Source organism: Fundulus heteroclitus, chromosome 11, assembly GCF_011125445.2.
Source record: "Fundulus heteroclitus isolate FHET01 chromosome 11, MU-UCD_Fhet_4.1, whole genome shotgun sequence".
NCBI classification, from domain to species: Eukaryota; Metazoa; Chordata; class Actinopteri; order Cyprinodontiformes; family Fundulidae; genus Fundulus; species Fundulus heteroclitus.
This window is the reverse complement of record NC_046371.1, coordinates 8,048,110-8,075,429: the sequence shown is the minus strand read 5'-3', so window position 1 is coordinate 8,075,429 and position 27,320 is coordinate 8,048,110. Positions and strand designations below refer to the sequence as shown.

General features: G+C 39.8%; 1 protein-coding gene across 1 annotated transcript in view; it reads right to left on the bottom strand.

Annotated features, from left to right (window-relative positions):
• Positions 1 to 26,842, bottom strand: part of rars1 (arginyl-tRNA synthetase 1) — a 35,502-nt gene extending 8,660 nt beyond the window's left edge. Inside the window, exons 1-13 of the mRNA XM_036142802.1 lie at positions 26,698 to 26,842; positions 23,604 to 23,738; positions 23,012 to 23,200; positions 22,783 to 22,891; positions 20,907 to 21,007; positions 18,661 to 18,782; positions 18,460 to 18,580; positions 14,798 to 14,927; positions 13,277 to 13,381; positions 12,463 to 12,641; positions 12,228 to 12,337; positions 9,785 to 9,890; positions 6 to 178 (exon numbers count right to left, since the gene is read on the bottom strand). Coding sequence (XP_035998695.1) covers positions 6 to 178; positions 9,785 to 9,890; positions 12,228 to 12,337; positions 12,463 to 12,641; positions 13,277 to 13,381; positions 14,798 to 14,927; positions 18,460 to 18,580; positions 18,661 to 18,782; positions 20,907 to 21,007; positions 22,783 to 22,891; positions 23,012 to 23,200; positions 23,604 to 23,738; positions 26,698 to 26,742 — 1,625 coding nt within the window. The 5' untranslated portion in view covers positions 26,743 to 26,842. The remainder of the gene's footprint in view (positions 1 to 5; positions 179 to 9,784; positions 9,891 to 12,227; positions 12,338 to 12,462; positions 12,642 to 13,276; positions 13,382 to 14,797; positions 14,928 to 18,459; positions 18,581 to 18,660; positions 18,783 to 20,906; positions 21,008 to 22,782; positions 22,892 to 23,011; positions 23,201 to 23,603; positions 23,739 to 26,697) is intronic.
• Positions 26,843 to 27,320: the final 478 nt, after the last annotated feature.

Sequence of the window (27,320 nt, the reverse complement as noted above, 5' to 3'; positions counted from 1 at the left end):
GTCACCTGATGCGGGTGAAGGCGTAGAGTAAGTAGGCCGCCGTGTTGCCCCGGTCGTCCAGCATCTTGTCAAAGGAGAAGACGTAGTCGTTGATGCGGTTGTGAGATAGGTCGGCGTATTTGATGCAGCCGAAAGCGACGGCTCTCTGCGCTTTAACGAGCTCGTCTGCAGTCAACACCTGCAGAGACAAAAAAAAATAAGCTCATTATCATCAATGAATGGACGATCTGTATCAGTCTGTCATGACTGAAGAGTGAGTTGCATCCCACGAAGAGTCGAAGCGGTGAGCCGAGTTTAACCCCAGTCATTAGTTCACTGAACCCGAGGCCGGGATTAAAACGGACTAATCTGAGTCTGACACCGCAGGGAGCGAAGAGGAGGATTAAAAAAAAGAGCAGCTGGAAAATAAAAACCTGCAGTCAAGCAGAACATAGACTGAGGAAACCATGTGACACAACGAGACAAGAAATAATAAGGCAAAACGAGGACAAAAGACGGGTCATCAAACAATATGAAAGAACCAGAGACCCAGAAAACGCTGAGTCATTGATTGCTATCATGATTCCTGTGTTTTGTGGGGAGTAGCTACACGCTGCCGCACTGCGCTTCGTTACAGTGGAGAAATTAAGCCTCAAACTAACAGACGTTATGAGAAAAGTTTGAGTAGTGTTGAAATTATTTAACTGTAAGTGACAGAAGCCGTTTTTGGCCACAGCTAGCGTTATTAGCAATCGTTAGCTAGCGTTAGCTCATGTTGCTCAGGAGTTTTATAACGCTCAAACATCCGTGTAGAACCTACCTCATCTTAGGCGATGATGTTTGATAAAAGCCAATTTTGTGGTTCTTGTCTTCCTTTACTCTTACTTCGTATCATTTTTTTTACACTTTTTTGTACATTTGATACCTCTTTTATACCCCAGGTTGTTCTCTGTTTCATTGGTATTATTGGCTGTTACTTATTAAAAACTGTTAAAACTTGCCGACTCTAATTTCAGCGTAACTTTGACGACTTTCAGCATAATTACGATTAAATGCGTTGGCGGGAATCCTAATGACGTGTGGCTGCAAGCGGAAAAACTTAAGTCGGAGATTTTCTTATTCCGTTTCAGCTTCCTGATTGTCGGACAGTAGAAAAAAAAACATGGATGCCCACACGAAAGCAATATTGTTAAATGTACAAATACAGCCAACCTGAGTCTCGGGATGCTTTTTAAAAAGTCACATTTTATAGCAAAAACGTTGCCTTTTTTTTAAGCTGTGCTAAACTGTTGAGCTGAACAGGCATTAAACCACAACAGCGTTTCTGGAATCGTGGATATTAAGGAGCTACGGAAGATGACACCCAGGTTTCTTAAGGTGATTTGGAAAGGGTGGCCAAAAAAGGTAAGAGTTTGCCTGATCATAGAAGTTTTACCTTCAGGTGCGATAATTAAGACTCTCCGTTTTGTTCGCATTTAGTACTGTACATAAGAAAACTAAAAACATTTTTAAAAAAAATCTGTACAACCAAATAGTAGCGCAATCAAAAGGCTGAGATTATTGCTGGGTTTTAAAAAGCTGAATAGAGCTAGACTAACAAACAACGCCAACCTTCATCAGTTCCTCATCCTGGTCTTCCTTATTGGTCTTGTCTAATCATTCAGTTTGAAAACAGATCAGAAAACTGACATTTGCTCACCTTAGAAAGCAAGGTCTTAAGGTTACTTCTTTTTTTTTTTTATCCAGTATAAACCCCGGCTGGTAACGATGCGGTTCAATCTTTTAACCCCGCTCCAGGGGCTTGTATGACCTCTCTGCAAACTACGCGTTTATCCATAATTGATCTCTTTTGTTTTGTTTTTTCAGCACAAAAGAAGAAAAAATATCTTCAAAAGCTGAAGAAGAGGCTGCAGTTCTATTATTTATCAGCTGATCGGTCAGAGACCTTTAGGTGTGACCTCATGTCGTCAACGATAAAGTAAAATGTGTCAGAGATGACTTAAGTCAGACTGCTTCATGTTACATACGGTAGGTCTATGCTGACTTAGATCTACAGATCAATGTCAATGAATGGTGGTCGGATGGAGCGGGAGATGGATACACACACTGGGTGTTGAACTGTTGTGTTGTAATTAGGCTAAAAACGCCTAGCTCTTTATTCACAGACCCAATGACCGACTTTTGGTCACGAAATACGGATTGTGACCCAAGAACCAGATTCCGTACACGAGCGACTGGAAAGTATCTTTCTTCGGATGATGGTTAAACTCTGCCTTAGAATAGCTGCAAGAAGAGTTGCTGCTCTTTCTTATCAGAAACACTAGGTCCACATGATTCGAGCATACGACTAGGATCCGTTCCTTCAATGGGCTTTCTGGGCACATCCCGTATGGAGAAGACCCAAAGACGGATGGTTGGAAGAACAGTAAAGTAACTGGACGAATAGACGGAGGGTAAATCAATTGGACATTTGGACAGACTGATGAACAGTGGCAGAAAACATAAATGATGAAACAAAAGCTAATTATTCCAAAAAAGTAAAAAACAAAGCAACTGGACTTGTTTTCCGTAGTTGAAGACGTTTCGCTTCCTCTCCAGGAAGCTTTCTCAATTCAAAAAGTCTGGAGTAATGTGGAGTACCAAGCTTTATACTACTGCCTAACAAAAGGCCTTGGCAGCAGTATATAGCTTGGTCCTCCACATTACTCCAGACTTTTTGAATTGAGAAAGCTTCCTGGAGAGGAAGCGAAACGTCTTCAACTACGGAAAACAAGTCCAGTTGCTTTGTTTTTTACTTTTTTTGGAATGACCATGACCTGGATGACTGAGAATCTTCACCAGCAAAAAGCTAATTATAATCTGTTCAATTATAAACGTGTCCGACTTCTGATTTTTCAGCATTCCCATTTCATTTAGGGATTTATTTTGGGTATTTGCCTCCTAATTTTAACGTTTCAGCGGTCAGATGAGTGTTTATGTTCAGAAACATGTGACTTCATGGTGGTCTCCAATTTGTCCTTAAGAGATTCTCCTTGGGGTGAAGCCCGCTGCACCTGAGGCCCCCATCAGTGCATTGTGTCAATCTTCATCCCATCAGATTATTTCCTCATACCCCTCAATTAAAGTCACACCCCTGGCAGCATCGATGTGCAGCAAGAATGTCAACCATACAGAGGCAAATGGAAGAGTCAAACAACGACAAGACAGCAGAGTGACGGCAAAAAAAATAAAAATCTATTTTTTTTTTTAACAAAATAATTTCATGGGATTTTTTCTGTAGGAGGAAAAATCAAATACAGGAATTCTGACTGAAGATGGATTTATATTGAAGTAATTTGTGTTTTAATTATCGACCCCGAGCGGCCACTGCTGCTGGATAGACACTGGCACATGGATGGACAACAAATTGGACAGAGGGTAATTAGGATGGAGAGACAAAAGGTAAAACCGGAAGGATTGTTGGAAAGAAAGTCAACTGGACTATGAGACAAATAACTAGGAAAGTAAACCAGAGAGAGAATAAACAAAACACTCTGACAGATAGCAGGTAAACAGGACAGATGGTCAGACTCCATCAAAACCACAGCTATCCTGATCGGCGTCCAAGACAGATTAACGGTTTAGACTTTAAAGTATTTGTACTCGGTTTTTCCAGAATATTCCACAGGGTTTTTAAATCACTAGAGCATTGATTGCACTTCCACACATCTAACTCTTCTGTGTAAAAGGTCCTTCTAGTGACAGGCGGACAGATGAGCCCGACTTTAGCTGCCGCTGCCTTTCATAACTAAATCAAAAGAGCCCGAGGCATCCCGCGATGATGTCCGCTCACATCCAGGGATAATCCATCTTTCATGATAATCCCAAAGACTGTCAAGGTCTCACCAAGGGCACAATCGCAGCTCTAAGTTTCATTTTCATACCTGTAAGTAGGGGAGATTATTTCAACCTGCGCTTCAATTAGTGACGCAGCGTGTTTCCTGTCCGACGTTCAGGTGTTTGCAGCAAAGATTTAAGCTGCAGGGGGAGCAACAAGCACGAGGCGCTGACCTGGTTGGGTGTTACCTGGAGCTCTGGGTGCAAAAATCAACACTCGTCAACCTCCAGCTGCACGGCTGGGATTCAGATGCCGAGACGGAGCTTGCATGGAGACCGATGCCAGCAGTTTCCCTGCAGGCCCACCTCGCGTGGCGCTCTGCTGGCTTCCTGGGTCCGTGCCCACGTCTACCATCTGCTAACTGAACCTCATTAAAACCGACTGCAGACATGGACTCCAAGAATCGCTGCTAAAGCTTTACATTTGATTTGCACTTTTTCTTCCTTGTGGACTCGAAGCCCAAATATACACAAGTCCAAGACAAATGTTCATAGGGGTGTAGTAGCCACAAACCCCATAAAATCTGACCATTCACACCGATTTAATGGTTTTATTCAAATAACATGTAGCATGCTTATTAAAGAGTCTTAAAGATGACATCTTCCTGAACCTGTAGTGGTCAGGAGAAGGATGAAGGCCTGTGAATATGTGTCCATGCGAAATTCAAATTTTTTTTAAATAATCCAGGATTAGCAACAGACATTTCTGTATCTACAATGTAAACCTGTTTTTTTTTTAACTCAGCTAGAATGAGCACAAGTATTTCATCAACAACAGGGGCTGCAAAACGTTTTACTACATGGGCCCAAAACCAAGTCAAAAGCATTCGCGAGTCACAAATTATGACTTATTTATTAAAAAAATTAATAATAACATTTCATGAACAGACTGTGGATGCAATATTTTAGTGACAAATATGTAATTTTTTTAAGAGAATGGTTGTTTTTATATCATTGTAGATCGAAAACATAAAATAGGGCTTTTGGGGAGGTTGAGCGATTTTTATTCTCGTCTCAGCAAAAAAAAAAAAAAAAGGATTTTTTTTTTTCACCCTATGAAATGTTTGCTGGATTAACTAATCTAGCAAACATTTAATACCTTATTAAGATCAATAAATGATTTAGATGCAGATAAGAGCGTAGCCATGACTGCTTTGGAGTAAATGTAAAAGCTACTTTTTTCACAAGAAATTAAAAGCCAACAAGCAGTTTAATAAGACATCCATGATGTGAAGTAAAAAATTATTTTTATCCCTCAAGTCTAAAAAAATAAATAAAAATTTTTTACTTTATAATTTAATCCTAAATTTTACATTCTTACCTCCAACGGGCTCAGCTTTAGAACCCTAATAAATTCTTTAAATCAAATAAAAACCAATATAAAAAACACTAAATTCTTCAGAATTAATTATTTTTTTATCTTTTATATAAGATTAAGGATTAAAGCCTTATTTTTTCCGTACTCATCCAGAGCCCAGAATAAACAGATTATTCACTCATTACACACATTAACATAATTTAAAGCAGCCAACAAACAAGCCATGAAGGGACAAACATCTTAAGGACTAAATAGATAAACTGGGATTTTTTTTTAATTAAATACTGAAAATGAAAGTGATTTCTATTCCTACCCAGACCTGAAAAGCAGTTAAACCTAATACGATACGTTTGGCATTTTTACAGAAACTACATGAACCGTCGGCTCTGGCTGGGACCCTTAAATCGCTCTCATCTCCACCAACTTGCTCCTCCGCTTCAGTCCAAAAACTTATTTTATTCAGAGACAAACAAAAAGCAGCTTCTCTCCTCCAGGTTGTCTTTGTGGGAGCTTTTTTATTTATTTTTTATTTTTTTAACTTAAAGCTTTTCCTGGGATTTGGGTCCGCTGAGGGTCTCTCTTGAGAGTAATTCAATAAACCGGCTCAGATTTCATAAAACCTCTAAAGGTTTGTCCTTCAGTTGGCGGGTCACAGCTCCCTGGGAGATATGATTTATTGTGCTTTAGAGGCGCTGTGAAACATTCAGAGGTTTCATATCCACTGCAGAGAGACACCGCGGTTAGAGTGCAACAGAGTTATTCTTTCCACTCAAAACTCATTCTAGGAAATTTGGTTCAACAACACGATAAATATGACCGACTTAGAGAGTTTTTGCATCCAGGTAAAGCGCCGATTTCCTCGTTGCAGCTGCTGCAAAGGAAGCTGATGCAGAACCGGGTAAGAAGTAAAAAAAAAAAAAAAAAAAAAAAAACTAAACGCATCAGAAGGAGCTTCCTTGCAGCCAGACTGCAATAGTATGGGGTTGTTTCCACGCCTTTGGCTAACTTTATCCCACTCAGGGTTCCCACACCTTGGTGAACATCAAATTCAAGGACCTTTCAAGGACTTTCCAGGACCAATTTCCTCAAATTCAAGGACCACACGTGGCGGCATTTACCTACTGTGACCGCTGAATAGGTTATCATATTTTAATGCAATGCAAATTCAATATAAGACTAAACAGCATAGAAGTTGTTGGGTCAGAAGCAATGCAAGAAAGTGGACTTAATTTATAGCCTACATTGATATTGATCATATTCATAGCCTACATTTATATCCACAGTACATGCCCATGCCATACTACATTACATATAAGATGTACATTAGCCTACCGTTTCATGGCATTTTATGGAAAAAAGTGCAGCATTGAGATGTTCAGAATTATATCAATTTGTTTCACTTACTTTCATCTTTGATTAAGCTAGTTTTTGACTTTGACTCTGAAAAGTCGCTAAACATAGCGACAAAGTCGCTGAGTTGGCAACACTGCGTGAATGTAATCTATTGGACGCACGTAGGCCTAAACCGTAGCCTACCAACTAACGAAGAAGAGCGAACGTACTTTTGGAAATTAAATGTCTGCGGAATCAACATAATTTTAAAAGATCGCGTGGTAGTAAAATAATGTCACATGAGTCGTCATCCGTGTGAACTTTCAAACCCACAAAAAAAAAAAAAAAATCAAGGACTTTCAAGGACAAGGTGTTTTTTTTGGCTGTTTTCAAGAACTTTCAAGGGCCTTGAATTTATTTTTTCAGATTCACAAACTTTCAAGGATTTCAAGGACCTGTGGGAACCCTGATCCCACTTCATTGACGGCAGCATTACCGCACATAAATTCAGGAGGAATGGCAGAGATGCTGTCTTCGAGACCCAAGCTGTTCCTGGGACAATCCTGGAGAACTACATCTTCCACAAACTCCGAACCGGCGACCACAGAAGAAGAGAGTAGGGCGAGCTTCTCTGTCTGCAGTCTGGAGGCGCTACCGATTACTGAATGTTGTAGGACAACTTTAAGGGAACTTCAGAAAGAAACTGCCGAAATCGGGATAGAGTGAAAACTTTTCCACATAACAGAACATTTATTGGCAGCTTTCCCTTAGAGCCGGCATGTCCAAAGTGCGGCCCGGGGGCCAATTGTGGCCCCTGTACTGATTTTGGGTGGCCCCCTAGCACAGGTGGCTGATGCAGATAGAAGATATTAGTTTTTAATTAGGGCAAAATGATTACAGAAATGTTAAAATCCTACAATTAAAAATGTTAAGTACAACACAAAGTATTCATCTTTTAATAAACATACTTTTGACATTCTCTCTAATTTCATAGTAACATCTATCCTTTGGTGCATTAAAATTTGCTTTGAATTCAATTATTAAAAATGGCTAATTGCTGCAAGTGTTTTCAAAGAACAACCGACCCAAATACTGTTCTTGTATTGCTTGGCCAAAAAGAGTAAAGTTTATTATTGTTAAAGGGTCAAATTAAATTATTTAAAATTATTTGCAAACTGGATGACCATCTTTTAATACAACAAATGAGCAAAAACCTTTTTAAAAATTTGGATCTACAATGATTTACACGTTCATTTCCTACAGAAAATGTGACAATTTTTTAAAAAATGATCATATTTTGTAGAGCAGGTAAAAAATTTATTTTTTTTCGCTTTATGTTAATTTTGTGGCCCTCATGTTCCTTTGACTTGACAATTTTGGCCCATGTACCGAAAAGTTTGGGCACCCCTGCCTTAGAGGCTTAGACTTAGACAAACTTTGTAATTTTGTTGCATATAGCATACGACAATGGAATGAGATTGCAATTGAAATAAAATAACATTACAATGTAGAGTGCAGCAGTGATAAGAATGTAACAGTGAAGGAGTTTTTGTTTTTTGTGCAGAAGAATGTTCAACCATGTTTGTAGTGCATATAATTAAACAAAAAAAAAAAAATCATAAAATCAATCAAATCAAATGTTGGTAGTGCAAAATAATGATGGTGCAAAAATGCAGTAAACATCCGGTTGTGTACTTTTAAATTTAAATTGCTTAGAAAAGTTCATTATCGTTGGCAGTGCACCATAATGATGTGAAATGGCCTTTTTTTACTGAGGTGCAGTAAAGAAATTAAGCAAATCGGTCAAAGTGGGATAGCAGACTGGAAATGTGGGGACATGCGGCAATGGCTTATGGGTCAGAGCTGCCTTCCTGTATGTTCTTAAGCTTTTATCGTCCATGTGACTTCATGCTGGCCTCTGATTGGTTACTTAAAGATTCTCCTCGGGTTGCGGCTCTCTGCGCCCCGTTACCAATCAGCGCTTTTTGTGTCATTCTTCGTCCAATCAAATTAATTTGTGATACCTGGAAATCGAAGTCACCCCCCCTGGTAGCTTAGACGCGCAGACAAGAATGCAACTCAAACATACGGATGCAGACGATAATAGTCAGACAACAATGATAAGATTAGGTCATAATAAAAAGAAGGATAAAGGGAACCTGGACTGGATTGGACTCCAAGAGACGTGATTTCATGTTTGTTTTTCAGCCCAATCTAGATCTGGTTATTATATAGAAACAAAGAGTTGCAGCTTTCTGGATGGGAGCTTCACTTTACTGAATAAATTTGCCTTTAATTTTCTTTGTATTGGATTCTGGTTCACGATGCATTCAATGACAAAGGGGAAACCAGACTTTCAAACATGCATCGTTACAGACACAAATCTGTCTTAAAAAATTTTTAAGCTACAGTGAACTCAGCGTGACTTAAACTTTAGACCGATTAATTTCCCCGACAACAGAAGGTTGGCTCTCGTTAACATCAAGAGGAAGAACCACGTCCCAGAACACACCAGTGACTGCAGCACACCCAACGGTTCCAGGTTCTTTTCATTAAAACACAGGTTTAATGAAAAGATGAGCCGCTGCACATCCAAAAAGGCGGCATCAGTGCAGCCGTGGGTTTAGAAAGGAAAAAGGCGAGAGATTAAGAACCCAAAAACGTGTCTAAGTCCAGCTGAGCTCAGCAGATAAAACCCAAACTTCTGGTTCGGCTTCAGCCCCGCAGGGCCGGCTCGGCTCGAAGAATTAACGGCTGCCGCAGAGCGAGCGGGTCATTACCGTAAAAAACTCAGCCTCGTCGGGAGCTAGCCGGAGGCCGAAATAACGAGCTGCCTGCTTGACGCCGTCCCGGCTCTCACTTAATGGGCGCTTATCAAACATTTAACATCCCACAGTAAATATTGATACAGAACTAAAACAATACAAGCTGAAATAACGCCCACCATCGCCCCAAAGGCACCGCCAGCACAGAGGGAAGGTTTGGGCTTCTGAGGAGAAACCTCCTATAAATGATTGGAGATGAAGGGGGGGGAAGAAAAAAAAAACTTTTACGGGTTTTAAGATGTTTAAACTCTATAAATTCTCAGAGCAAGTCCACAAACATTAAACGGGAATTTCTTGGGATAATATCGAGAGGAGGATCAGAAGGCCCGTGTCTGACTTCTACTGTTCTGTTGTTAAAAACAAACATAAATCTTTGCAGCAGCAATCTTCGCGTATAAATAATTAACTCTTAGCTCCACAACTGGATGCCAACAACTTGTTGGACTCGTCTCACCTTGTCCCGCTCCTTCTCCTTCAGTTTGTCCATGGATCTCTTCAGGCCCTCCTCCAGCAGGTCCATCAGCCTCACCGTGTCTCCGGATCGTGTCTTGAACTTCTTCCTGAGCAGCAATAATAACAACAACAAACGGACCTCAGCGGCTAACAAATGAAAGACGAAGGAGTGCTGGGAGTTTCAGAAGGGCCTCAAACAAAAACGTTTTATCATCAATTTTCACCTATAAACAGTTAATTAGTAGTAAACTGAAGAAATCTACCCTAGCTCACCTTAGCTGCTTTAATCAAAGTCCTACACTGCAAAATCAGAACTAAAAATAAGTAAAATTTTCTTGAAAGTAGAGTATTTTTCCTTGATTTGAGAATGTATTTATGATTATATGCCAATGAAAAGAGTAATTTTACCCCTAAAATAAGATAATTAGATATAATGCACTTGAAATAAGTTGATGGAGATGAGTTCTTCCTATTTTAAGTGGAAAAATCTTATTCCATTGGCAGATTATCTTATTAATCTACTCAAATAAAGTACAAATAAACTAATTTCAAGAGAATCTTAACGTTTTTCTAATTTAGTTTAGTCTGTTTTGGCAATAAGGAATGATCCATAACTTCTGTACCCCGAAGTTCTGAGCAACATTTATCTATTCTTTGTTCATGTTTTAGCATAAAGTATATAACAAATTAACCTCAGGTAGGACCAAAAGTGATCAGAGTTTGTCACAGGAGCAATAAGTCAGATATTTACTGTAAAATTAACCAAAATTATTCTAATTTCTCACCCTAGATGGAACATTCCCTATAAACAATCGGTCCTCTCCATCAATAATGTCTTAATCACGTTTTTCTCCTTTCAAACCCAGAGCTACGGTCCAGAACTACTTCAGTTCAGAGTGTAGCCCGTGTTTACTTCCTGGTTCCTGAGCCAATCATATGAGAGTTCCCAGGGTTCTTGAAAAAGAGTGCAGCATTTGGTACTTTATGTTTTTTTTTTGTTTTTTTTTATTGTCTTTCTTTTTTAGATGATAGCCAAGTGGAAGGATGAACAGATGATGTGAAAAAAAGAATCAAACTAGTAGAAAAAACGGATGGAAAACAGGGCGACGGGTGGACAAAGTATTTATATTAGACAATAGGAGCAGGGATAAAAACTGGAAATCTAAATAGTTTTCTATACTGATCTGAAAAATCCAGAACCAGGGTTCTGCACAGGAACCCTGGAGCATGACTAACGTATCTGTGATGAATAAATCTAATAATCTGGTTCAGGTTTGCGTTCCTGTTTTATTTATCCATCCTGAAGCTGAACCTCGCTGACACCAGAACTGGAGCTGCTTCCCATCGACCAGCTAACTTTAAATTATTAGCTAACTTTATTCTCAGTCCCGTTGAACCCGGTTCATCTAGCCGACACTGAACCGGCAGCTGAAAAGCAGGAAAACAGGAATGGATTTTACCTAAAGTCTTGGGAGGAGGAACCAGCAGTTCTTTACCAATCACAACAGCACAGGCCAATAGAGGAGAGATAAAAAGTTAGCACACAGCTGCTTCAGCTAGAAACCACTGATCAGGCCAGAAATCTGGGTGTAGACTCAGACCTGAACCTCCAAAAGCAACTAAAGACAATTAAAAAGTCGGCCTTTGATCAACTGAAGAACATCTCCAGGATTAAAGGACTAATGTCTCAGAACTAATACATGCGTTTATTTTTAGTCGAATTGATTACTGCAACGGTGTTTTCACAGGTCTGCCTAAAAAGTGGGTCAGACAGTTGCAGCTGATCCAGAACGCTGCTGCCCGTGTCCTCACTAAGACTAAGAAAGTAGAGCACATCACCCCAGTTCTAAAGTCCTTACACTGGCTCCCTGTATCTCAGAGAATAGACTTTAAAATACTTCTGTTAGTCTATAAATCCCTGAATGGCTTAGCTCCTAAATACATCACAGACTTGTTATCAGTGTATCAACCCTCCAGACCACTCAGGTCTTCTGGCTCCAGCCTGCTCTGCAGAACCAGAACCAGAACCAGAACCAGACATGGAGAAGCAGCATTTAGTTCCTATGCTCCACTTATCTGGAACAAACTCCCAGAAAACTGTAAAAGTGCTGAAACATCTTTTAAAATCAAGATTAAAAACACATTTATTTAGGATTGCCTTCAACTGTTCTATTTAAACTGTTTTACTGAAACATAAGTTCAACTTTGTAGTCCAACTGTTTTTAATATTTGCTTTTAGTTTCCATTTTCCCATTTTGTTTCAGTTTTTCTACATTTGATTCCAACTTGTTTTAGTTTTCTAGGTTTTAATCATGTGACGCACTTTGCATTGTCTTCATACTGAAATGTGCTTTACAAATAAATGTGCTTTGCCGTCAACAAGAAGCAGAAACTGCCCCTGGTTCCTACACACAACCTGTTCAGGGATCAGATTTCAGACTCACTTGTCCTCCCCCAGCACCACCCCAAAGCCGGCGTGCTCCACCCGGGTCACTTGCGGGTCGTACCAGCCGATCATCTGTCCTGCGGCGAAGATCACCTGGAAGTGCGTCCCCTGAAGGAGGAAAGCACACAGAGAGAGGACAGCCTGAGCTCAGAATCTGGCTGGAAAACCAGACGGTTTGAAGGATGCCGACATTTATACAAACAGTTTAACTTAAACTACGTCGAGCCTACTACCTGCCCGCTGTCCGTGACGTAGATGATGACGTCTGCTTTCTCCTCGAAGAGCCGCTGATGCAGCGCCGCCAGGTCCGACGTGTCGTAGGTGTAGCCTCCGTCGGACTTGACGACGGTGAGCGGGATGGACTGACCCGGGACGAAGACGAGCTTCCGGCCTTCGTCCAACTGGACCAGGCCTGAGGAAGACGTAACGGGAGGAGGAAGATGAAGGGTTCGGGATTAGATGCAGGAGGTCAGATAATAAGTCATGGGGATATTATCTTAAAAGAGCTGGGGAAATAAAGTGAGATAAGACCATATAGTTAAGCTAACAGCACCTCCTGGTGGTGGCATCGAGTATCTGCACGTCCCTGTTGGGACTTTAGCCGATCCGGATAACTTGTCCCGTTGCTTGTCTTTTATAAAACAGCTCATTAATTTATGGTTTGATTCTCCCTTTGGTTTATTCTGTGATTGTGGAGGATCGCAGTGAATAGAGACGATTTACAACCAGAACAAATAATATTATTTATCCTAATGCCCCAGAAAACCGATGCTGTAATATTTCATCTAAACCAGCAGCTGGTGATACTAAAAAGGGGAAATAAAGTTATGGATTCAGGGAGAAATCGTCAGCTGTGATTTCAAAACAAACTGCAGCAACACAACAGACAGCTTCTGTTTTTTCCTGACACTAGTTTGACGTTTTATTCTCGTTTAAGTTCGGCTCTTTCACTGCGTTTGTCTTTGATTTGACCGGCGTGAGAACTTGGTGCCTCGTAAGCGGCATCGCCACTTCAGCACCGGAACCGTTTGCTGCTTCCAGTCTCACCTTTCTCCTCAAACTCCTTCACCACCCGGGTCATGCGGTCCTGGTAGAACGACTCGCCTCTCTCGATGATCTTGATGTCCAAACAGTCGTAGACCCTCTGAAACTCTGAAATCAACATAATGATGTTATTGTAGCTCAAAGACGCATCCATAACCTCAGTTTTCTTTTTATCCATGCCACGCCGCATCGATGCAGTAAATTATGTAAAAGGGAGGCCATACCAAATATCGACACATGGAAAATAGACTTTTCAAAGATTGACAATTCTGTCTAAATCATCTGGAAGCCGTATTCATCATAATTACAAGAAGCAAAAGCTTGAAATACTTCACTGTGTGTAATATGTATTTGTACCAAGGTCTGGGTGAATACTCTATTCTGATTGGCTGCAGTGTGTACGTTAAAAAGTGTTATAGGACTCCCATTAAAAAAAAAAAAAAAAAAGTTCCAGTCAAATAGCCTGATTGTTATAAATTACTGCACTGGCTCAAATGTTAGCCGGTAGCGGTGAGACTTCTGTGTCGTCCATTAATTTCTGAAGACGGACACCTCGTCGGGCATTATGCCTTAAATATATCAGTTTAACTTTCTGAAACCAAGGACAAAAAATATTGAACTTTTAAAAGACATTCTATTTTTTTTTGCTGTCATTTATAAACTATGCAATCTAATTTAACAACATATTTTTAATATTTAATCGCCTTGCCAAAAATGGAAAATAATCTGCAGTGAATTCATATCCTGGGGCCGCTCTGTCAGCGAGTTCAGCAGGAAGAAATAGGGCTGGATGATAATTCAATAATGATTTATATCGATCGATAGACGTATATCGATGATAGGGGAAAAAAAGTGTCAATTAAAAGTTCAATAGAATAATAGTTTTCTTTCCTTTTGCATTCTAACCATGTAGATTAATACTACAGTCATTACATCCTCTAAACCAATCACAACGCAGACACAGGAACCAAGCTCCACCCCCTTCACAGAATTCAGAGAGCTGAACTCTTTTTTTTTTTTTTTTTTTTCTTCTTTCTTTTTACTAAAACTTGCAATTTTGGTAAAAAGTTGGTTGAATAAAGGGTTGAGTGTGAATTCAGTGTTTGTTCTTTATCTAAAAATAGGTTGCTAAGCAACAGCATAAAATGGCCAGGGCTGCACTTAAAATCTATATTTTGAATTTTTTGATAGTTATCTTTGTCGATCAATATGATTTCTATTTTTTCAATATGCTTTTTTTTTATATATCGTCCAGCCCTAGGAAGACGTTGGACGTTCAACACGCTGAAGGGATTCAGGCAGGGAACAAGAATAGAGAAAATCTGCCTAGTGACAACAGATAAGAATTTCTGATTGGCTTATTTTTCCCCCCTACAACAGGATCACTGTCAGACGAAATTCTCTACTATTCTCTACTATAAAATGTTTTGTTTCTGATGCCACTTAGCGTTCACATTGGTTCCCAGACCCAGTCTACAGCATAAAATGTGTCTAATTCGTCTTTTCCAAAAGAGAAAAGCCCACCTGTCCTGGAAACGTCACAGATCATGTTCCATGCTTTGATGAAATCGGGTTCTTTGCTCTGCAGCCTGACGACGCACTGGTACGCCCGCTTCTTAAAGTCCTCGTCCTCGTCGAAGCGCTTCTTTGACTCCTGGTGGACGAGAACGAGGGGAGGGAATCAAAACTGAGTGAACAGGCTTGTACATTTTTATGCGTCAGGTTAAAGAGACTCTTCACTTCAAGCTTAGCAGGAAATATTCTGGCCTGGAAAACAACGGCAGTGAATTAGAGGATGGGGTGGCGTATGAAGGAATCTAACTTTAAACCCTAAATTAGCGGCACCCTAAACTTTATTCCCACTGTAGGCTGTGATGGGATTAAAGGAGCAAAAAAACACTTTAATCCTTTATAGATAATTTTTTATTTTAATTTAAGCTGATGGTAAACAGGACTACAGACATCCAGTGAAAAACTGACATGGGGCACAAATGGATAGATGGAAGGAAGAAAGAACGGAGGGTAGGAAGAAAGGATGAAAGAAAGAAAGAAAGGATGGAGGGTAGGAAGAAAGGATGAATGAAAGGAAGAAAGAATGAATGAACGGATCAGAGGAAGAAAGGAAGGATGAAAGGATGAATTAAAGGATGAATGGAAGAAAGAATGAATTAAAGGATGAATGGAATAAAGAATGAATTAAAGGATGAATGGAAGAAAGAATGAATTAAAGGATGAAAGGAAGAAAGAATGGATTGTAGAAAGAAAGGACAGATGGAAGGAAGATAGGAAGGATGGAAGAAAAAAAGAAAGGATGGAATGAAGAAAGGACAAATGGAAGGATGAATGAAAGGATGGTAGAAAGAAACGACGGATGGAAGGAAGATAGGAAAGATGGAAGGAAGAAAGGATGGAGGGTAGGAAGAAAGGAAGAATGGAAGGAAGAAAGAATGAATGAAAGGATCAAAGGAAGAAAGGATGGAAGGATCAATGAAAGGATCAATAGAAGGCTTGAAGGACAGAAATACAGGAACAGATCATCGTGGGACCCAGAAGGTCGTTTTCCTGCTTGTTCAGTCAAATGTTTCCCGTCTCGCTGCTCCAGAAAAATTATTTTATTTCCAGCAACAACAACGTTCAACTGAAGAAGATAAAGAAGATGATTACCTCATCCCCAGTAAGTAAGGCAGCATTGGAGGAATCTTTAGAACCTGCGCAGTGTCTGAACTGTTTAAAAGCAGTAGAGCTTTCTGAGCTATCTAAAATTTTAGCTTCATCTAAACCTTCTATCTGTATGTTAGACCCAATCCCAACCAAGTTGTTTAAGGAGGTATTCCCTCTGATCAGTGGTCCTATTTTAGACATGATTAATCTATCCTTGGTAAATGGATATGTACCACAGGCTTTTAAAGTAGCTGTTATTAAACCTTTACTTAAGAAACCTTCTCTTGATCAAGATGAGTTAGTAAATTACAGACCTATATCTAATCTTCTTTTCTTATCTAAAATTCTTGAGAAAGTAGTTGCTAATCAACTTTGTGAACATTTACAAAGCAATGACCTACTTGAGGAGTTTCAGTCAGCCTTCAGAGCTCATCATAGCACTGAAACAGCTCTGGTGAAGGTCACTAATGATATTCTCATGGCCTCAGATAATGGACTTGTGTCTATACTTGTCCTGTTAGATCTCAGTGCTGCGTTTGATACAGTTGATCACAATATTCTCCTACAAAGACTTGAACATACTGTAGGGATTAAGGGGAAAGCATTAGGCTGGTTTAAATCTTATCTGTCGGACAGATTCCAGTTTGTTCATGTTAATAATAAATCTTCCTCAAACTCTAGGGTCACCTGTGGAATACCACAGGGTTCAGTCCTTGGACCAATTCTTTTTACTATATATATGCTTCCGATTGGAAAAATAATCAGACAGCATGGGATTAATTTCCACTGTTATGCTGATGACACTCAGCTATATTTATCCATAAATCCTGATGAATCCAATCAATTACTTCGACTGCAGTCATGTCTTGATGACATCAAAAGCTGGATGACTTTAAATTTCCTGCATCTAAATTCTGACAAGACCGAAGTTGTAATCTTTGGGCCAGTGTCCTCAAAAAATAAACATCTTAACCAATCACTTAATCTGGATGGCATTATCTTGGCCTCTGGTAATAAAGTTAAAAATCTTGGTGTTGTTTTCGACCAAGACAAAATTAGAAACATTCTGTCCAGGAGTGATGCTGAAAAACTAGTCCATGCATTTGTTACTTCAAGGCTGGACTATTGTAATTCTTTACTATCAGGAAGTCCACAAAATGCAGTTCAAAGCCTTCAGCTGATCCAAAATGCTGCAGCAAGAGTTCTGATGAAAATCAACAAGAGGGATCATATTTCTCCAATTTTAGCTTCCCTTCATTGGCTTCCTGTTAAATCAAGAATAGAATTTAAAATTCTTCTTCTAACGTATAAAGCCCTTAATAATCAAGCTCCATCATATATCAGAGCTCTGATTACCCCGTATGTTCCTAACAGAGCACTTCGCTCTCAGACTGCAGGTCTGCTGGTGGTTCCTAGAGTCTCTAAAAGTACAATGGGAGGCAGATCCTTTAGCTATCAGGCTCCTCTCCTGTGGAACCAACTCCCAGTTTTGGTCCGTGAAGCAGACACCCTATCTATTTTTAAGACTAATGTTAAAACCTTCGTTTTTGACAAAGCTTATAACTAGAGTGGCTCATGTTACTCTGAGCTATCTCTATAGTTGTGCTGTGATAGGCCTAGGCTGCTGGAGGACATCAGGGTCTAATTTTCTCACTCTACTGATTTCTACTGTTCTTCAGTTTTGCATTGCATTACATTGAAATGACTTGTCATTTCAGCTTTTAACTTTTTGTTCTCTCTCTTTTCTCTTCATAGTAGGTACACCTGGTCTGGCGTTCTGTTAACTGTGACATCATCCAGAGAAGACGGCTCACCCGCTACTACCATCTAATGTAGAACAGATTACTAGATCAATGTGTGCTTCTGTGCTTTTTTGTTTCTCTTGTTGTGTCTCTGCTCTGTCTTCTGTAACCCCAGTCGGTCGAGGCAGATGACCGTTCATACTGAGCCCGGTTCTGCCGGAGGTTTTCCTTCCCGCTAACGGGTGTTTTTTTCTTTCCACTGTCGCTTCATGCTTGCTCAGTATGAGGGATTGCAGCAAAGCCATGTACAATGCAGACGACTCTCCCTGTAGCTCTACGCTTCCCCAGGAGTGAATGCTGCTTGTCGGGACTTTGATGCAATCAGCTGGTTTCCTTATATAGGACATTTTTTGACCAATCTGTATAATCTGACCCAATCTGTATAATATGATTGAACTTAACTTTGTAAAGTGCCTTGAGATGACATGTTTCATGAATTGGCGCTATATAAATAAAATTTAATTGAATTGAATAAACCCATTCATGAAAATCTCATCCTAGAAAAAAAAAAAAAAACATTTCCATCTGGATCAGCTCCACCTGCTGGAGGGACAACTTCCTCCCATTCCTGAGCTGCAGCTGGGGGCCACGGCCAATCATCACAAGGGCCCCAGTGAGATGAGGAAGTTCCTGACACACATTCTTCAACCCATCGGCCCCTTTAAGCGCTTAGCCACAATAAACCAAAATTAAAAGTGTTAAACGTGCTGCAACGACGCGCACCTTATAGAAGGCCTGCAGGTCACTGATTGGAGGAGACACGGTCAGGTAGTCTGGGAATTTATCCTGCAGGTGAGCAATCAGCATCCCGAACTGCGTCCCCCAGTCGCCGACGTGGTTCAGCCTGCCGACGTTCAACAAACAGCGTTACGCACACGGAGACTCGTCCATGGGGGACGGACAGCGGCGGGGGGCACGGCTGACCTGAGGACGTCGTAGCCCAGGAACTCAAAGAGCCGACACATGCTGTCCCCGATGATGGTGGAGCGCAGGTGGCCCACGTGCATCTCCTTGGCGATGTTAGGAGACGAGAAGTCCACCACCACCTGGCCAACGAGACAAAAAACAAAAAGGACATCAGTGGGGCACAATCTATGCACTGTAGCTCTATACCAGGGGTGTCCAGAGTGCGGCCCGGGGGCAATTTGTGGCCCTCTGAATGCTTTTAGGCGGCCCTCAATCACTTTTAAAAAGTTGAGTAATTGATACAAGGCCTTCCAAAAAAAATAAATAAAGGCAAATTAAAAGGTAACATGTAAAATGCTATTTTTTTTTTTTATCTTATCTGCCATATTTTTCCTTTTAATTAATAGTAAAAGGCCACAAACGTTTTACCAAAAGGCAGACTTGGGTGCACCCATTTATAAAGATCAGTAAAATAAAGCAAGAATGAGGCCAAACCAATCCTGTTGCTGAAAAGACAAAAAAAGGATGAATGAAAGGACGCATGGAAGGGAGAAAGGACGCATGGAAGGGAGAAAGGACGCATGGAAGGGAGAAAGGACGCATGGAAGGGAGAAAGGACGCATGGAAGGGAGAAAGGACGCATGGAAGGGAGAAAGGACGCGTGGAAGGGAGAAAGGACGCGTGGAAGGGAGAAAGGACGCGTGGAAGGGAGAAAGGACGCGTGGAAGGGAGAAAGGACGCGTGGAAGGGAGAAAGGACGCGTGGAAGGGAGAAAGGACGCGTGGAAGGGAGAAAGGACGCGTGGAAGGAGAAAGGACGCGTGGAAGGGAGAAAGGGACGCGTGGAAGGGAGAAAGGACGCGGGGAAGGGAGAAAGGACGCGTGGAAGGGAGAAAGGACGCGTGGAAGGGAGAAAGGACGCGTGGAAGGGAGAAAGGACGCATGGAAGGGAGAAAGGACGCATGGAAGGGAGAAAGGACGCGTGGAAGGGAGAAAGGACGCGTGGAAGGGAGAAAGGACGCGTGGAAGGGAGAAGAAAGGAGACGCGTGGAAGGGAGAAAGGACGCGTGGAAGGGAGAAAGGACGCGTGGAAGGGAGAAAGGACGCGTGGAAGGGTAGAAAGGACGCGTGGAAGGAGAAAGGGACGCGTGGAAGGGAGAAAGGAACGCGTGGAAGGGAGAAAGGACGCGTGGAAGGGAGAAAGGACGCGTGGAAGGGAGAAAGGACGCGTGGAAGGGAGAAAGGACGCGTGGAAGGGAGAAAGGACGCGTGGAAGGGAGAAAGGACGCGTGGAAGGAAAGGCGCGTGGAAGGGAGAAGGACGCGTGGAAGGGAGAAAGGACGCGTGGAGAGGGAGAAAGGACGCGTGGAAGGGAGAAAGGAACGCGTGGAAGGGAGAAAGGACGCGTGGAAGGGAGAAAGGACGCGTGGAAGGGAGAAAGGACGCGTGGAAGGGAGAAAGGACGCGTGGAAGAGGGAGAAAGGACGCATGGAAGTGGGAAGGACGGTCGGAAGGGAGAAAGGACGCGTGGAAGGGGAAAGGACGCGTGGAAGGGAGAAAGGACGCGTGGAGGAATGGAGAAAGGACAGCGTGGAAGGGAGAATGAGAAGGAAGCGTGGAAGGGAGAAAGGATCGTGGAAGGGAGAAAGGACGCGTGGACGGAGAAGGAGCGTGGAAGGGAGAAAGGACGGTGGAAGGAGAAAGGACGGTGAAGGGAGAAAAGGAGCGTGGAAGGGAGAAGGACGCGTGAAGGGAGAAAGGACGCGTGGACGGGGAGAAAGGACGGTGGAAGGGAGAAAAGGACGCATGGACGGGAGAAGGGACGCTGGAAGGGAGAAGAAAGGCGCATGGAAGGGAGAAAGGACGCATGGAAGGGAGAAAGGACGCATGGAAGGGAGAAAGGACGCATGGAAGGGAGAAAGGACGCATGGAAGGGAGAAAGGACGGAAGGACATAGCATGCAATAATATCTCAAATCTAAAATGATTTACAGATTCCTTTTCTACAGTAATCAGACTAATAAGCTTGTTTCATTCAAGTATTTTGTGTTTAGTTTATTAGGTAAAAATCAACAACAACAAAAACAGAAGATTTTTGCCATTATGATAAAAAAAAAAAAAAAAAGGTTTAATTTTGTGGCCCCTGAGTACTTTCCAAGTGAGATCATTGGGCCCCCCCGGCAAAAAGTTTGGACACCCCTGCTCTAAGTTAAGATTTATCTACTGGGCCTCATGGCTTTGGTTAAAGCTCGCTCTGAGGACGAACCTTCTTCCTGGCGGCGAGCGGCGGGGGCTGAACGCCGTTCAGCAGCAGGCTGCTCAGCAGTTTGGACACGAACGCCTTCTTCAGGTGGATGTTGATGAAGCCTGGAGGCAGAACCGACAGAACCGGATCCGAGCGAGGAAACAAAAACAAACACACGGCTGTAGGGGCTGATTTTTACAGACAATAAAAAAAGTCTGAATGAAGCAGTTTTCACAAAGAGCAAAAAAAAAAAAAAAAAAAAAAAAAAAAATGTTGATTTGAAGAGTGAAAATGTAAAGAAAACCAAAGAAATTAAGTTCTGAAGGAGTTCTGAAAAAGGTCGGTTCCCAGGACTGGGCAGGACTTACGAAAAAGGTTCAAAAGGCACCTACAACTGTTTTTGATTCACAAAGTCTTCATTTATTTATGCTTTTTTTCAAGTATCTTGTTTTTTTTTATTTTATTAATTTTTCAAAGTATTCCCTTAAACATATTTATTATCAACTGAACTTAGATTTCATTATTTTATTTTATTTTCTTCCATTTTCATTTGAGCCCAGTGAGTTTTATGATTCTACTTTCATGTTATTTTATTTTCATTTGAAATTACTGATGTGTATTTTAACGTTGAAATTAAACTCAACTAAAATAGTTACTGATAATTATATTTAAATGATTTATTTTAAAAAATTATGGTTAAATAACGTTTAAATTTAATGCAAGGAAGGACAATAAAAATGAATACATTTTGGTTTACTTTAACAAAATGTAAAAGAGTAAACTTTAAAATAAAATAACTATATTACCTTTAAAGATTTCTTTTTTTTTTAGTATTTATTTATTCAGCTACTTAATTTTCAGAAAATAATTTAAAGCCTTTTCATTAAATGCAATGACATGTATTAAACTAAACACTATAAGAAATAGAAATTATTCAAATGTTTTATCTTAATGTATTCTGGTTTGTTTTTGCTGGTGAGTCTTTAGCTGCAAAAACAAAAAGGCTAATTTAAAAAAGCTAGACGATTTATTAAAAATTAGAAATAGTAGAAAAAGTACATTATCCATAAAAAAAAAATCATAATTGTATCAAAAACTACTTCTATTTTTAATTTTCTTTTCGATTTCCTTTATTCTTCAAAAATAACATGTTCATAAATAAATTAAGCTTAATTTACGTAACATTTTTGTAATAACAGCAAAAATTAAATCATGGAAATGTAATAACTGATGTTGGTTTATAATATTTCTGTCTTGTAAGATTTTATATTTTAATTAAAGTTTAAAAATAATTTTAACAGCATTTAAATTATTAAACCCCTAAATAGAAACACAGATTAAAGAAAAAGTATCACAAATCAAATTTTTATTTAAAATAAAATATACCAAATTGTTTTAAATTTAATTGTTTTAAATAAATTGATGCATTTCAAAAAATAAATAAGTTAATTTACGTACCATTTTATTTTAACAGCTGAAAAAATGCAAAAAAAAGAGTTGTTTGCTAAATTACCCACATAGTCAAATTTTATATGATAGAAAAATATTTTTATTCCAACTGAATAACTATTTATTATGTAAGACGTGTTTAAAATAGTTTACTTTCATGTATGAATTATAGGATTATTTTTTGCATTTTCTGATAAACATTTTAAAATAAATGAATTCAATTATTAATTACTTGAGACAAATAACTAATCCAGGATAGAGTGTATTTACATAAAAAAAAAAACAATTGAATTGTTGTTTTTGTTTCCAAGTATTACTGACTCCTTAAAACTGAATTAATTTCAGTTTCATCTTTGGTTCAGAATAAAATAATAAACCAACATTGACGTGAAAAGTGTGACAGATAATCATCGAGAGGTTTTATAATCAGGCAGGGTCCTGTTCCTACCGGGTCCGGCGATCTCCGTCCTCAGGACCAGCTCGTTATCCGGCAGGTTCTGGACGATCTTCTCGGCGATTTCCCTCGGGTTCACCTTCGTCCCCTTCGCCTTCAGCATCTGTCGTGAAAACGGTCAGAGGGGGTTTGGATTAAAAATGAGCCCAGGTCCTGAAGGCGGGGACATCTCTGAGTCTGCTCCGCGGTGGATGAGACGTTGGGCAGTACGGCAGAGACCCACCTGAGCCATGGCCATAGCGCTGTTGCACTGGTAGTCTCCGAACTTGGCCTGCTGGTTGGGCGTGACGGCCAGCGGCGGGTCGTCGAGCTCGGGGAAGGATGCCCTGATGGCCTCGCCGAAAACATCCTGCAGCCGCTGGTTGATGTTCAGCATGGATTTACCGCAGTGTGTCGTCTCCTCCTGAAGACTCTGCACACAAAAAAAACACCAAAAACAGCATTAGCTCGATGACCGACGCCGCACACTGGCCTGACGCAGACAGACTGCAAAAACAGAACTAAAAGTAAGTGAAATTTTCTTGAAATTAGTGTATTTTTCCTTGATTTGAGCAGGTAGATAAGACTATTTGCCAATGGAATAAGATTTTTGCACTTAAAATAGGAACAATTGATCTCCATCGTCTTATTTCAAGTGCAGGATGTCTAATTATGTTATTTTAGAGATGAATTGTTCCTGTTTTAAGTGCAAAAAGCTCATTCTATTGGCAAATAGTCTTATCTACCTGCTCAAATCAAGGAAAAATACACTCATTTCAAGAAATTTTGACTTATTTTTAGTTCCCTTTTTGCAGTGAGGCGAGCTGCCACCCCACCCGCTTCATGACGTTCAGGCGGTACTTGAGTCTGGCGTTTTCCTCCCGCAGCTCTTCCAGGCGCTGCGACGGCTCCGCGTTCTGAGGGTTTTTCAGACTCTCGACCTCCGCAGACAAACTCTGGATCTCCCGCTCCTTTAAAGATAACAAATAAGAAATAAGAAAAATAAGGAGAAAGAAAGAACAGGGTTCCTACAGCATAAGGCAAGTTAAATTTAAGACTTTTTAATGCCACTTGAAATATAAAAAGTTAAGACCAACTTCACAAGATAAACCTGGTTGCGACAACTTCACCCAAATGTTTATTTTAACATAAACCATTACTTTCTGGCCCAGTAGACATGTTTACACTACAAAAAGGGAACTAAAAGTAAGTAAAATTTTCTCGAAATTAATGTATTTTTCCATGATTTAAGCAGGTAAATAAGACTATTTGCAGTTTAGCACTTAAAATGTGAATATTCCATCTATCATCTTATTTCAAGGGCAGGATATCCAATTATCTTATTGTAGGGGTCAAAATACTAACTCCATTGGCAAATAGTCTTATTTACATGCTTAAATCAAGGAAAAAAACATTAATTGGCTTATTTTTGCTTCCCTTTTTGCAGTGTAAATTTTTGAAAAACATTTCATATAGGAAGAAAGCTAAAAAACACAAATTACAGATATATTTTTAACAACTACTGAACTGAATTCACAAACTTTGTTCTGTTCCCTACTAAAATAAACTATAAATCAGTTTTAAAAACCACAACATAACCAGTGTCAACTCTTTTTCGCAGCTATGGTCCGGCCGCAACAGTTTTTATTGGTTCCACAATCCGGGCGGAACCAATAATGGTTACATTGAGCCGTTCGGTAAATTAAAAAATTACAATTGTGTCAATTATTTTACTGTTTGGTAAGGATTACAAAAATAAAATTCTATTTATGACCTGGTAACAATTTTTAGACCTAAGAAAGATTGATTTAAGACATTTTAATGCCAATTAAGGCCTTTATATTACAGAATTCAATGCCTTTTAAGACTTCTTAAGGATCCGCAGGAACCCTGAAGAACCGAAACAAAAACACTGTTCGTCTTATTTTTAAAAACATGAAACATTCGGCCCAGTAGGTATTATTACCCCTGTAGCTTTTTTCAGTCACAACCACGAACAGAAATGTCTTTTATTAGGATGTTATGTGACGGAGAAACACAATGTAACAGCAAATAGTGATATGATCCATGGCTTTCCTTAAACAACAGCTCTATTAAGACCAGATTTAATAGTCTGCCAAGAGATTTTCCTACCTGAGCTGTGGATCTTTGCAGCTCCTCCGCAGCTCCCTGAGTTAATAATGTTCAATTGGACCGGCCATAATCTTTACAGATTTATATGAGGTATTGCAGACCGCTCTTTGAGATGTTCCAAGCTGGTTTTGCTCCATTACCAAAACAAAATCTAAAATAAAATACATTGAAGTTTGCAGCTGGAACGCAGCGAAGCGCTTAAGGAGGTATGAATATTTTCGCAGGGTGTTGTGGATGAAAGGAGGACAAAGGAAGCAAACCAGAGGCGTCGCCCAGATCAAAGTGCAAAGAACACAACAAGCTCCAGTTAGACCAGCTGCTTTATTCATGACTTAAAACAACTCGCACACAAGAACAGGAGGTGAACTTTACATTCTGAAATGATTTCATGCCTTCATAAATACCAACAAAGGAGTTCTGGTCAGAGTGAAACCAAAAGTGCTTTTCTCTTTGTCAGTACTTGGGACGGGCAATCAGTTAAGTTATAACCTTGACCTTTAAAATATGTCGTAAATCTGTTCGGTTTGCTTGAACATTACTAAACATGGTTTAATACTTAATATACATTGAAATTCACTAAGGAGTTAGATTAAAAATCAGAATGAAGCTCATTGAAAATATTTATAAATGTTTTTTACCTTTGTGATCAGAGTAAAAACAAAAAAAAAGTCCCATATTATTACCAGAAAAGGTTGACATTACACTGTTGGTTAAAAAAAAAGCCCAGAATATCATCTTATCTGTTCAATTTTTATTTTTCACGTCACATAAAAGTTGCAACTCCTCCTACAGCCACCTGATGGCGCAAAGAGTCTTCCTATAAAAACTGATTTTAACTCGAAAACGAAAGGCAAAAATAAGTACAGAGTTTATTTAACTTAAATGACTCGTTAAATAATTGGAGACAACATTCTTTTTCAATTTAAACCGAATATAATATTGTGTTAAATTCAGCATAGAAACCAGTTAAATTAATTATTACTGTTTACATGTTAATTTTTGTATGTATGTATTTTTGTTTTGTACACACTTTCGACATTCTCCTTAATTTCATTGTAACATCTATCCAATGACATTTAAGTACGCAAATGCAGACTTTGGTGCATTAAAATCTGCTTTGAATTAAATTATTAAAGTTGGCTAATTACAGCAAATGTTTTCAAAGAACAACTGACCCAATACAGTTCTTATATGGCTAGACCAAAAAGAATTCAGTTTATCATTGTTAAAGAGTCAAATTAACTTATTCAAAATAATTTGCAAACTGGATGACCGTCTTTTAATACAACAAATGAGCAAAACCCGTTTTGTATCAATTTTGGATCTACAATGATTTACAGATTAACTGCCTACAAACAATCTAACTTATTTATTTAAAATCATAATTTGTAGAGCAGGTAAAAAATTGCTTTAAAAACAAATTGTATTCATTTTTTTGGCCCTCGAGTTCCTTTGACTTGACAATTATGCCCCATGCACCGTAAAGTTTGGACACCCCTGATGTAAAGCAACGCTGAATAAAGAATAACAAGTTAGATTTGTTTTAACCTAAAATCACCATTTTATAAAGAAACCAAAGAGCCGAATTTAAATTTCAAGTGTATCGATTCGTAAAATGTAGATAAAGCACTTTATCGAGCTCTAGTTTCTGAATATAAGCAGAAAAACTTTAAAATTGTAGGTTTTTTGTATGAGGTTTGGCGCGGTGTTGACGTGTCCCTCACAGGCTGGTGCTCAGCTGAAGCCGTCAGCCTCGCGGCTAACATTAGCATCTCCCGTCATAAACCGGCGGCTCACCTGTTGCTGTAGCCGGGCTGTGTACGCGGTGACTGGATCTCCCATCTCAAACGCCGGGGGTAAAGTATGCTTTCGACTATGGGCTCAATCTCGTGGCTGATGAAACAAACTGCATGAGGAGGAGGAAGTTCGGCACTTTCTTTTTTTTTTTCATGGAATTTAGTTGCAGCTGCGCAGCGCCACCTGCTGTACCGGAGTGAGAACAGCCATGAGCTGAGCTGGGCGAGTGTCTTTGAGACAACTATATATAACTATAAATAAATATGAAGAGATAAAAACGTGTAACAGCAGAAATACTCACGGTTTAATAAAATAATCTATTTAATATTAGCTTTGTGTTTCATGAAATAAGATGCAGAGTATTATTGGCTCACTCTGCTTTGCACATTGGAGGGTTCCTGAATGAAAATCACAGCATCTAATTAACGATTTAGTCTAGACTTTAATGAGGCCACTCAAAATTTAAAAAAGAAAAGCATCTCAAAACGCAATGCATCATGCCCCACCACCTCTATGACTTTAATGGGGAGCGTTGGCCTAATGGTTAGAATGCTGAGGTTTGAATCCCACAGAGTGCCAGTCTGGGATCTGAGCAAGAACCTTAGCACCATGCTCCCTTAAAA